This window comes from Mustela lutreola, chromosome 2 (assembly GCF_030435805.1).
Source record: "Mustela lutreola isolate mMusLut2 chromosome 2, mMusLut2.pri, whole genome shotgun sequence".
Taxonomy (NCBI): Eukaryota; Metazoa; Chordata; class Mammalia; order Carnivora; family Mustelidae; genus Mustela; species Mustela lutreola.
The window spans coordinates 216,557,152-216,570,093 of record NC_081291.1 but is presented as its reverse complement, the minus strand read 5'-3'; the positions used below and the strand labels follow the sequence as shown (position 1 = coordinate 216,570,093).

Genomic DNA, 12,942 nt, shown 5'->3' with positions numbered 1-12,942 from the left:
AATTGACATGGTACACACTGTTCTTGAGTAAGAACCCAGGGAGAGCAAAGCAAAGAAGGCATCAGTAAGAAATAAGTGAATGGTAAACAGTGGCTTTTTCGACTATTCTGAATTCTCATCTTTAGAACACACCACTAGCTGTGGAGGGAAACACCCTTGACTGGTCAAAGCAGTAATACATAGACACATAAACACATAACACATAGACAGATAGACACACAAACACATACATGCGAAGCACAGTATGTTTAACCAAGTGTGTGACCTTGAGCAAGAAGCTTAATCTCAGTGCCTCAAGTTCTGTCATCTATAAAAATGAGGATAATAAGCATATCAGCTTACCAGGGTATTAAGAATATTAAATGAGTTAATATTTGTAAATGCTTAGAAGACCAACCAGAACATAATAAGCACTGTGTGTGTGTGCTTTTTAGTATTCCTTAAAGGCACAACTGAGCTCACAAAAAAAATAAAAATTAAGGAAGGGGAGGCCTGGGTGGCTCAGTCAGTTGGGCATCTGCCTTCAGCTCAGATTATGAACCCAGAGTTCCAGAAAGGAGCAGCAACAGTCTCCCTGCTCAGCAGAGAGTCTGCTTCTCCCTCTCTGCCCCTCACCCCAGTCCTGTGTGCTTTCTTCCCCCCCCTCCCCAAATAAAAAAGTAATCTTAAAAAAAATTTTTTTTAAAAGGAAAATCTTTAAGGGCTTTGAGTAAAGAAAGAATTAACTACAAAAACTAGATTTGAAGATAAAGGACAATGGGTGAGGTGCTTAAATGGAGTACAAAGGTTTGTTTTGCTGCTGTTGTTTTGTTTTGTTTTTAAAAGGTTTTGGTTTTAATGGTGACTCAGGGATAGGAGATTTGGAAGTAACTACCCCGCCTCACCCTCAATAAGAAGCTGGGGGCAGCAGGAACCTGTCTAACGGGAAGTTAGTCTGTTTTGGTCTAGATGCTTTAAAAAAAAAAAAAAAAAAAAAGGCGTAACAAGCAGCTCTGTAAAAAAGGGCATGCCTTCACTTGGGTGAAGTTCTATCAATTTATATAACTTGCAGAAACACTATGAAGATCACAGCCTCAACCAGACCGCAGAGGATTCCCTTAAGTCATTATTTGGGCGACTATTTGAGCACAAAATCTAAACTAAGGGAAAAATCATTTAAGGGAACAATCCACCAGGAGAAAATGTTAGCAAACAAGATTCAGTAGTATTAGACGTCACTTCCCACCACCAAAATTTAGGAAACACACACAAAAATGAGATGCTCTGAAGACTACACACAGATTTTTTAAAGAATTAATACAACTTTTAGGGGCACCTGGGTGGCTCAGTGGGTTGAGCTTCTGCCTTAGGCTCAGGTCATGATCCCAGGGTCCTGCCTGCCTCTCTGCCTACTTGTAATCTCTGTCTGCCAAATAAATAAATAATATATTTTTTAAAAAGAATATAACTTTTAGAATCAATAGTCATACATTTAAAAAACCAGATAAATATAAAACTTTTTTGGAAGCTTGAACATATGGGAGTGTTTACCTGTGCTCCTGCCTGAAACTGCTTTTTAATGGGGGCGGGGGTGGGGGCAGGGCCTGGGGGAGAATAAACCAGAACAAAAGCAATCAGAGAAGTGATGGATAATAGTAGATAAGGTAGTCAGTAGTTTGGAAACTGGAAAGCACAGATATGACAACTTGAGAAGCTTAGGGAATAAAATTATGACCATTACCGCTATTTCTGCTTCTGTACCTTCGCTTGCTAACCCATGAGGAGATGGAAAAATACCAGCAGACTTTCTATGGACACTCTGTAACCACACATCCCCTGCCCAGAATTGAACCTGACAGAATGGCCGCTCCGGACCCCCCACCCAGCTCTGGGCCAAGAGATAACAGTCATTTGGTGGCAGAGAAACCCCCATCCAGAATTGGACGTGACAGAATGACTGCTCCCGGACCCCCTACCCAGCTCTGGTGCAAGAGATAATAACCATTTGGCACCCCGCAGCTTGACAGGGAGACCCCGGCCAATCCTGAGGTGACACATACCCTAGCAGCGCCAACTAAGCAATATGAAGAATGACAGCCTTTTGATCTAACCAATAATCTGGTCCCAGCCTTTTCCAGCTCTGTAGCGCGCCAGTCATATTATAGAGTTGCTTTATGATTTTCTGGCGGTATGTGGCGATCTGTTACAAGATACTATGATGTATGCTAAGTCCCTGCCTCCCCAAAAATAGTGTATAAAAGGTGTTGTGATCCCGAGCTCGGCACCTCTTAGCGTCACCGGTAACGAGTGCGCGGAAGTCCGGGTTCGAACCCGTTATAAACGAACCTTGCTGTTTGGCTTTGACTGTGGACTCTGGTGGTCGTCTTTGGGGGGGGGGGGGGGTTCGGAATTCGGGCATTTCAAACTCATTCAACAGCCTGTAAAGAGCTGAGTCTGAAAACTATGAAGAGATGAGAAACAACAAGCAGCAGACCAGGAACCTTGGCAGAACTCCACAAAGCCTTAGGAATTAGATTTTTGTGCCTCCAAAGTCAAAGGTTCTAGAGGTTGTATGAAAACAAGATAGCTTCAAAGTCCTTAAAGAAGCAAGAAAGATTCCCCCCTCCTCCCCAGTTTTTTCTTTCACCCTGCAACTACTCTAAGCAAGCAGGCAGAAAACTGGAGGGTCTGTTCTTGGGAGAAAGAGATGGTGGCAGGCTCAGGAACAACGAAAACAGATGGGTTAAAAGCAAGTCAGCAAATAGTCCGGAAATAAACCCTCACATATATGGCCAAATGATTTTCCACAAGGGTGTCAAGACCATTCAATAAGAAAAAGACAGTCTCTTCAATAAATAGTGCTGGGAAAGCTAGATATCCATGATATCCATATGTAAAAGACTCAAGTTATACTCTTGCCCACACCATATAGAGGGGGGGAAAAAAAAAGGACACCTTAAAATGGATCAAAGATCTAACATAAAAAATTAAAAACTTTTAAAACTCTTAGAAGAAAGCATAGGGGGAAAGTTTCATGACACTGGATTTGGCAATTATTTCTTGGATATGACACCAAAAGTACAGGAAACAAAACAAGATCAATTGTACTGCATCAAAATTTGAAACTTCTACACATTAAAGGATACAACTGGGATGCCTGGGTGGCTCAGTCAGTTGGTCATCTGCTTTTGGCTCAGGTCATGATCCCAGGATCCCTGGATCATGTCATGAGTCAGAACGAGATTCCCTGCTCAGTGCAGAGTCTGTTTCTCCTCCTCTCTGCCCACCCCCACCCTACTCCTCACTCTCTCTCGAATAAATAAATGAATAAACAAATACAATCTTTTTAAAAAATAAAGGATACAATCAACAGAATGAAAAAGCAATCTACAGAATGGAAAAAAAAAATCTGCAAATCAAGTATCAGATAAGAGGTTAATATCCAGAACACATGAAGAACTCCTACACACATCAACAAAAAGACTAAAAACCTAATTAAATAGTAGGCAAAGGACTTGGCTATTTCTCCAAGGACTCTATACAAATGGCCACTAACACAAGATGATCAACATCATTAATCACTAGGGATATACAAACAAAACCACAATGAGATACCACCTCATACTTACTAGCATGGTACTATAAAATTAAACATAGAACTGTCATATGATCCAGCAATTCCACTGCTGGGTACATACTTAGAAGAAATGGAAGCAGGATCTTGAAGAGATTATTTGTACACCCCTGTTCATAGGACCATTATGCACAATACCCAAAAGGTGGAAGCCACATAAATACCCATCAATGAATGGGAAAACAAAATGTGGTATATTCATACAAGGGAATAGTATTCCGCCTCGGAAGGAAAAGATCCCTTGACATATGCTACAACTGGATGAACCACCTGAGAACATTATGCTAAGTGAAATAAGCCAGTCACAAAATGACAAATAATTCATGATTACACTTACATGACATACCTACAGTGGTCAAATTCACAGAGAGTAGAATGGTGGCTGCTAGGGGCTATGTGAAGGGAGAATGGAGAATTATTTGTTAATAGATATAGAGTTTTAGTTTTGCAAGATGAAAAGAGTTCTGCAGACTGTACAACAAAGTGAATGTATCTAATAGTACTGAATTAAATACTTAAAAATGGTCAAGATGGTAAATTTTATGTTAAGTGTATTTTACTACAATAACAAAGAGATAAATACCAAGTCAGCAAACTGAACAATGTGATACTCCCATTTCCTTTTCCCAGCTGAGCTTTCAGGAGAGCTAGCAGCCAGAATTATATATGCCATGGCAAGAGACTAGATGTAGAATTCCTCTCTGGAAAACCGAATGATTTCCAAAAGTTCCATCTGCTCCTTTTACAGTTATGCCAGGCCTTTCTGGATAGCATCTTATTTTTGTTGATCCCACTTTTTAAGAATTACTTTAAAAATTTTTAAAGTTATTTTTTGAAGCTTTTATTTAAATTCCAATTAGTAAGCATACTGGGTAATATTATTTTCAGGTGCACAATACAGTGATTCAACACTTCCACACAACATCCAGTGCTCATCACAAATTTTTACCTAACTTTAAACAAGCCTATTTTATTTTCAAATACTTCCATGCTTCCATTCTTTAGGTTCTTACAAATACTGACATAGAGTGCCCCCAACAAAACATAACTGATTACTATCTTTCTCATCACCCAACACTGAAGCCCTCCAAAGGAGCTCTACTCATGTATGTCCAGTGAGCTGTGCATCTTACTTGGAAACGTAAGCAGGTTAACCATCTCCAGACATTTGAGACTACTACAAAATTTTAAGACAGAAGCACAAAGAAAAAGGAACAAAGAAAGCACCGGCATGCAGCAAGCAAAAGAAAACTTAAAAATGCTGTAATCAATATGCTCAGTGATAACAAATATTTTGTCTAGGGGAGATGACTGCTTGATCGAGAGAGAGAGAGAGAGAGAGAGAGAGAGTGTGTGTGTGTGTGTGTGTGTATATAATAAGTAGGCTCCATACCCAGTGTGGGGCTTTAACTCACGATCCTGAGATCAATAGTCACACACTCCATTGACTCAGTCAGCCAGGCACCCCTGTCCAAGGAAGATTGTAAAAAGACATTCAGGGGGCACCCGGCTGGCGCAGATGGTTAAGTGTCTGACTCTTGGTTTCCACTCAAGTCCTAATTTCTGAGTCTGTTTCAGACTCTCTCCCTCCCTCTCCCCCTTCTCCCTGCTGTGTGCACACGCTCGCTCTCTCTCAAATAAATAAATAGGTCTTTTTAAAAAGATATTATTATTATTTATTAGTATAATTATTAATAATATGACTAATTATTAATAATAATGGCTATTAATAATAATGGTTAAATAAATAACAAGAGAAAGGAGAACAAATGGAGGAAATCTCACAGAAAAGAAACAAGTAGGAAAACAGGAGACAAAAGAAAACTGAGAAACAGAGGGAAGAAATATGTCAAATAAATGAGAAAATTTTCCAGATTATTAAGAACTTGAATTTCCAGCCTAAGTGCCCAATACAATACATAGGACTCTACTACAATAAAGCATGCTTTTAAATTTCTAAGATAAATCATTCTTAATTTAGAATGACAAATCCAGCTAAATGATATATAAAGGACAAGAAACAATATATCTCCAAGAAATGATACAAAATTTTTTTCTTCCCATGTACTCTGCTCTCAGAAGCTATACCTGTTTTTGGAAGGATGGATGCGCTCCACCACTACCAGGAACAAAAACAGCAAATATTTCCTGGGCACTTACTGCATGCACAAACCTGTTATATGTATTTGCTCCTTTAATGTTTAAAACCACCCTTTGAGGTGCCCGCCCATCCTTCAGATTAGAAACTCAGGCACAGAGAGAGTAAATAATTTGCCAAGGTTACTTATCCATTCGTCAGTCAGGATTTGAACCCAGGCAGGTGGGTTCCAGAGCCCATGCTCTGTCACTCGTCTACTGCACCTGCCAAGGGAGTAAGCTCCAAAAGAGGAATATGTGGGATGGAGGCACAACGAAAGGGGAAGGAAATTTCCAGAAAGATGATAAAGGGAAGTCCCCAAAACACAAGTAAGCCAATAAAACTGACAAAATATTGGGTGTGCTTGAGCACATCTGGAAAAGATTTTCCAGTTCTGTGAAAGTTTGGATAAAAGAGCAAGTCTAAGCAAACAAAATACAATTATTAACCTCAGAAAGACAAAACGCTGTACAACAAAGAAAATGCAATCATAGTTCTGGTTGGCTCACTTGTGAATAATGATAAGAGTGATAAATCATACAGCAATTCCACTAAAAAGATAAATGCATTGGCAGGATGGAGGATGTGAAAAGAGTACGCACAGGTCAGTTCAATCCACAGCAGGACTACCGGAAAACAACAAAACGGTAGCAGCATTTTAACTTAGAGATAGGAAAGCAAAAAGCAAAAATTTAAATGTTTCTGTCATTCTGCATTCTGTCCTTGGATCTCCTGCCCTCCTAAATTAAAATATGCATACATGATTATGGTTCACCCCTTATGTCTTAGGATCTATGACTTTTGACAAATGCATAGACTCATTAATTCCTAGACTCCTAATGAAAGCATCTGACAGCTACACCCAAACAGTGAGCATAGCTGTAGTCAAATGAAATTTATGGAAAATGAAATGTGTATGTCACATAATTTTCATATGTTGCAAAATACTCTTTTGATTTTTTCCAACTGCTTAAGAATCATGTTTAAGAATCACTCTTGGGATGCTTGGGTGGTTCAGTGGGTGAAAGCCGCTGCCTTCAGCTCAGGTCATGATCCCAGGGTTCTGGGATCGAGGCCCCACATCAGGCTCTCTGCCCCATGGGGAGCCTCCTCTCTCTCTCTCTCTGCCTACCTCTCTGCCTACTTGTGATCTCTGTCAAATAAATAAAATCTTTAAAAAAAAAACAAAAAAACCTTCTTAGTTTATGGGCCATACAAAAACAGGTGGCAGGCTGGATTTGGCCCATAAGCCATAGTTTGCCAATTCCTGCCCTAAAGCAAAAAGATGGGTGGAGATACAGTCCAGAAGCTGCAGATGGGAGATTCGGTCAGTGAGGTTCCAAACAGCCCATATTACCCACAAAAGGAATATTTCGCACATGGACAGCTGCTTCACCCAGAAAGCCAGCTAACAATACCGGTCTCTTAACACTGTTTTGACTCTTACGTTTGCTCCCTTTATCACCTCAGTCTTGAGAACTTAAGACAGCAACACTGGAGAAGCCAGGGAAATGAGAAGAAAATCGTCTTGCAGAAAGAGGACAAAACCCCTTCACTCCTTTTCCCCACGACAGGATTCTGGTACAGAACGTGGCCCAATCTGAGAGGGGGAAGGTCTGGGCATTAAACTGAATAAGATATTTTAAATTACATGAGGACAGACTTTACAATACCTGAGGCTAACTGGAAAGCCTTACTTACATATGCCCAGATTCACCCAAGCGTCGAAGACAGGCAAACAATACTTAAACCCAGTGCTAAGAAAGAATAGAGTTGCTCTCTATATTCAAACTACTAAATATTATCTCATTCAACAGGCCAGTTATGTAACCAAAGGACCTTTATTCGGTATAGGTAAAGAACACTTAACGATCAATAAAAATCTCTTTAAGAGAAAATACAAAAATGGGCAAAGGATACAATAGGTGTTTTTTTTTAATAAGTTAAATGTGAATAACTTTTAAGGAAATGCAAAATAAACCCAAACACACTTTACATTCACCATACCGGAAAAACTGTTCAAGTCCAAGGACACCAGGTGTGGGTAAGAATGATTAAACGAAGAAGTCAGAGGGCAATGCACCAATTTTAAAGCAATAGTATTACCACTCGATCGTTACATTTAACGAGACTACGGAAGCCATTCTCTGGCAAGAGTCACCAACCTCAAAAGAGGAGGTACACTTCTGCACAACACCAACTTTCGGAGGATCATCAGGAAAGCCACGCCCACATTTTAGGAGGTGAAATTTCATTCTTGTGTGTGACCGCTCCCTACGACTCAGGACTCACAGATACAAGAAATGCTGGAGGGTTTCCAAGAACGCCCCGAAACAGACACGACGGAGAGGCCAGAGAAAACGGGAGAAGCCAGTGACTTGGTGACCTGGGCCCGAAGGCTCAACTGGAAGGAAGCGGCAGGAATGTGAACGAATCAGGAAGACCCGTCCCGGCTCGCTTCACCCCGTCCCATCGCCTAGAGGTCAAGGCCGCCTGGCATTTCTGGTCGCGGACTGCCGCTCCCGTTCCCTCCCCCTCCCGCCCCGGGGCGCCCCGCCGGCCCGCGGGCTGGGAAGGGTCAGGGGCCCCCGCGGTCCGAGAGACGGGTGGTGCGGCCACGGAGGCCTCGCCCTCGAACGACAGCTGCTAGGCAGCCAGGAGAGAGCCGGGAGGAGGGGCCGCGGGCCCGGCCCGCCCCAAAGCCGCGGGGGGCAAAACAGAAACCCAGCGCCGAGAAAACGGAACGCAGCCCGGCCCGCACCGCCCGGCCCTGTCCGCCGCCGAGTCGCTCCGCCGACGGGAGCGAGATGGCCGCCCCCTCCCCCGGCCCCGCCGCGGCCCCAGCCGCCGCGCCGACGAGTCGCCACCGCCCACTGCCGGCCCCCCCTCGCTTGCCCGCCTGCCCGCCCTCCTGGGACACGGCCCGCTCCACCCCTCGCGGCTGCTCACCGCGCTGAGGCGGATCCCGCTGGGTGGCTGCGCCGCCATCTTGAGCGAGCTACAAAGCCAGGACCGGCCTCGGCCGCAACCCGACTGGGAGGCGGCCGGGACGACTGTGGAGCCCGCTGAGGCCCGCCCACTTCCGGGGCGGGGCGCGCGGCTGCCCCGCCCGCCCACTTCCGCCTCAGGCGCCGTTGTAAGAGTGTGGGGCAAGTAAATGGCCAGGCTGGTTGAAGCCGGGGGGAACTGGGCTCGAAGCGCTGGGCCCCGCTAGGGGAAGGGCGCATGCGTGAGAGTGGCGGGCGCGAAAGGGACGCGGGCGGCCTAACGGGGCCTGGGAAGTTGAGGGTCCGGAGTTTGGGGTCTGTCACGCCGACCGCTGGGGCCCAGAGGGGTAGGTGACCTTGGGCGCTGGGGCCGGGCGACGCGGCTGCACGTGCATTGCGCTGAAAGAAGCCGTCGGGGCCCCGCCTGGGTCCCTGTGATTTGAAGCCGTGTTAACGAGACGGAGACGCGGTGCGTTTGGGGTTTGCCCTGGAGGTTCCCAGCCCTCGGCCTGGTGAAGAGAGCCTCTCGCTCGTGCACTCGGACGCGCTGTCGACTTTGCGCCGGGGCTTGGGCTACGGGAGTAGGATCTAGAAACGAGTAAGGCTAGGGCTGTAGGTAAAGAAAGGGTGCACAGGGTTCTGGAAACCATTTAGGTTTTTCGCTTTTAGTTTTTCCTTTTATCTCTTTGTCCTGATTTGGGGGAGGTATAAGCACATGTCGGGTCTCCAACACTTGTTTTTCATTCATTGAATGTTTTTAACTAAAGGAAAAAAAAAAAAAAACCAAAACCGAGTTAACCCATTTTTCCCACCCACTCCCCACCTGTTGCTTTTTTTTACTGTAATTCATTTTCTTTGTAAAAATTCCAATAATACGGAAATACAAAACACGAAGTTTACCCGGAATCTCTTCAGCAGAACATATGAACAATGTGATACGCATTATTAGTTCAGGCTTACTATATACGAAATATTATTTCCAGTACAGATTGTCTCGCCACTTGCTACAGTTCTACTTAGCATTTGTCAACCTTACCGTGGTGCGGAAATGCTCCGCATTCAGTAGAAACTGTAATTGGGGGGCACCTGGGTGGCTCAGTCAGTGAAGAGTCTGCTTTTCGCTCAGGTCATTATCTCGGGGTTCTGGGATGAAGCCCAGCGCTGGGCTCCGTGTTCCGTGGGGAGCCTGCTTCTCCTCCTCCCTCCGTTACCCAGCCCAAGCTCGTGTGCTCGCTCGCTCTCTCTCCATCTGCACTCTCTCTTTTAAATAAATAAATAAAATCTTTTTTAAAAAAATAACTGTACTTAGAATTTTGGATTTCGCTCTTTTGCTGGTGTGAAAATTAATAAACAGAAATCTCACTAAAGTGGAGTTGGGAGTTTCCACAGGGTGACCTCTCCTGCCCTACCAGTTTCACCAATTGCAGACCCAACAGGAAGAGACGGACTTGACATTACCTGGACTTGACCTTGGTACTACTTTAATATCTCTGGGGGAAAGAAAAAGCACTTACCTTGTCTCTTACAACCCTGAAACACCTCAGCCAAGAAGCCACTACACTTTGAATTCCCAATTTACTGCAGTGGACTTTTTAGTTTGTAACAGTCTTCTCAACCTACTCCTCTCCTTAAGAAAGGTTACCTCCCCTTTATTCCCTGGACTTGACTCTGGATTTTGCTGCAACTTGTTTGTCTCCGATTACAGTTCTCTTCTATTCTTGAGTAAGTCCATTTTTGCTAGTAAAATAACTGGCGGTTTTTATTTTATTTTTAAAATTAGTACTGGGCTAGCGATACCCGGTATGATCCTCTCCCGTGTTACTGGGTAGCAGTAAGCTGTAGTTCCCAATCAGCCATGCTATCAGAATGAACAACCTATATACACTTAGAACCGTCGCACCCAAACAATCTGGTTTTCACTTTCAGACAGTATTTAATAAATTACACAAAATAGGGCGCCTGCGTGGCTCAGTGGGTTAAGCCGCTGCCTTCGGCTCAGGTCATGATCTCAGGGTCCTGGGATCGAGTCCCACATCCGGCTCTCTGCTCAGCAGGGGGCCTTCCCTTCCTCTCTCTCTGTGATCTCTTCCCTTCCTCTCTCCTACTGTGATCTCTCTCTGTCAAATAAATAAATAAAATCTTTTTAAAAAAATTACACAAAATACAGGCTTTGCATTAGATAATTTTGTTGGACTGTGAGCTAACGTAAGTGTTCTGAGCACACGCTAAGCTGTGATGTTCAGTATGTTGTATTAAATGCATTTTTTTCTTTTTTTCTTTTTTTTTTAAGATTTTATCCATCCATTTGACACACAGAGAGAGATCACAAGTAAGCAGAGAGGCAGGCAGAGAGAGAGGGGGAAGCAGGCTCCTTGCTGAGCAGAGAGCCCAGTGCGGGACTGATCCCAGGACTCTGAGATCATGACCTAAGCCAAAGGTAGAGGCCCAACCCACTGAGTCACCCAGGCGCCCTAAATACATTTTCAACTTAAAATATTCTCAGCTTATGATGGGTCTATTGGAAGGTAACTCCATCGTAATTCGAGGAAGAACTACATGAATAAGAAAATGTTTAGGGGCACCTGGGTGGCTCAGTAGGTTATGCATCTGCCTTCAGCTCAGGTCATAACCTCATGGTCCTAGGATCAAGCCCCACATCAGGCTCTTTGCTCAGCAGGGAGTCTGCTTCTTTTCCTCTCTCACTATTGCTCTTGCTCTCTCTCTCAAGGAAATAAATAAAACTTAAAAAAAAAATGTTTTGTTGTCACTTTTGTGACTCACCATTGGGCCAATGACATAATGTGAAATCACCTAAGTCAAAGTGCTGGTTAATACCAATTGTAATGCCCTGGACTGGATAATTTCTTGGTTTCCTCCAGCGTTAAGATTGTTAGGTAAGAAGCTTTCCCATCCATTCTTTTTTGTTTTTTTTTTTTTAAAGATTTATTTATTTATTTATTTGACAGAGATCACAAGTAGGCAGAGAGAGAGAGAGAGGAGGAAGCAGGCTCCCCGCTGAGCAGAGAGCCCGATGCAGGACTCGATCCCAGGACCCCGAGATCATGACCTGAGCCCAAGGCAGCGGCTTAACCCACCGAGCCACCCAGACGCCCTCTCATCAATTCTTTATTGAGAGCTTTTTTCGTGTCTGTCAATATCAGGGCTCTAAGGGCGCAGTGGTGAACAAAATAGAAAACTTAACGATCTCAAGGCTGTGTTTGTTAAATTGTGGCCCATTTGTGAGTTGTGAAATCGATTTGATGAGTATTACGCTTTGTGAAAATCAAAATAGAATTTTAATAGTGTAGTGCAATGTCAGTCTAGGGCTACATCCGGCTTCTTATTAGCTATTCAGCAAATTACTTTCATTTTGAGATGGGATCAAGCCTGGATTTTGTGGATGGGCCCCAGATGCAATCCCAACTGTCTTTATGAAACAAAGGCAGAGGGAGAAGGGGTCACAGATTATTTGACCTCTGCAGCAGAGAGAGACTTGAAGATGTTATGCTGTTGGTTCTGGAAATATAGAAAGGGCCTTGAGCCAAAGAATGCAGTTCTAGAAGCCAGAAAAGATCAGGAAACTCCATTCTAGAGACCCCAGAGTCTACAGAGGAGATAACTTCAGCTCAGTGAAACTTACTTCAGACATCTGGCCTCCAGAACTGGAAGAGAAGCAATTTCCGTTGTTTTAAGCCACTAAGTTTGTGATAGTTTGTTAGAGCAACAAAAGGCATAAACAATATATTCATGTACAAGCAAGTACTACCTAAACATCAACTCTTTGCCCCCTCGCCCTTTTTTTCACACAACTGAACACACTGTGGAATTCTTTGTCCTCACGGCTTACTCATATGGAAAGAAATTTGAGGCAAACAGGTATAGGCTAAGCTTACACCAGTTTGGTATAAAAGGGGATTTTATAGAAAACTAAATGCCCCACTACACCCCTCTGGTGATTGTATCGGACAAACCAAAGCTTGCATGGAAATCTTTATTTTAAAAAAGTCAAAGCTGACTTGAGTTGATTTTTTCAAAAGGATTTATTCATTTATTTGAGAGAGAGAGAGCATGACCTCAGCCCAAACCAAGAGTTTGTTGTGTAAGCCACCCAGCCTATGGTATTTCTGTAATAGCAGCCCAAATGGACTAAGGCAGGGAAAGAAATTTTTTAAAGTCCATACCAGGGTTGGAATATTAGCCACATA

The 12,942-nt window shown here is 43.7% G+C and overlaps 1 protein-coding gene across 2 annotated transcripts in view; it reads right to left on the bottom strand.

Annotated features, from left to right (window-relative positions):
• Positions 1–8,934, bottom strand: part of MORC3 (MORC family CW-type zinc finger 3) — a 45,361-nt gene extending 36,427 nt beyond the window's left edge. The window contains exon 1 of one of the 2 annotated variants that reach the window (XM_059164695.1): positions 8,700–8,934. In XM_059164695.1, the coding sequence (XP_059020678.1) occupies positions 8,700–8,738 (39 nt within the window). In that variant the 5' untranslated portion in view covers positions 8,739–8,934. Of the gene's footprint in view, positions 1–7,915; positions 8,606–8,699 lie in introns of those variants that run through there. The other variant, XM_059164694.1, reaches the window with a different exon arrangement.
• Between the last annotated feature and the right edge of the window lie 4,008 nt (positions 8,935–12,942).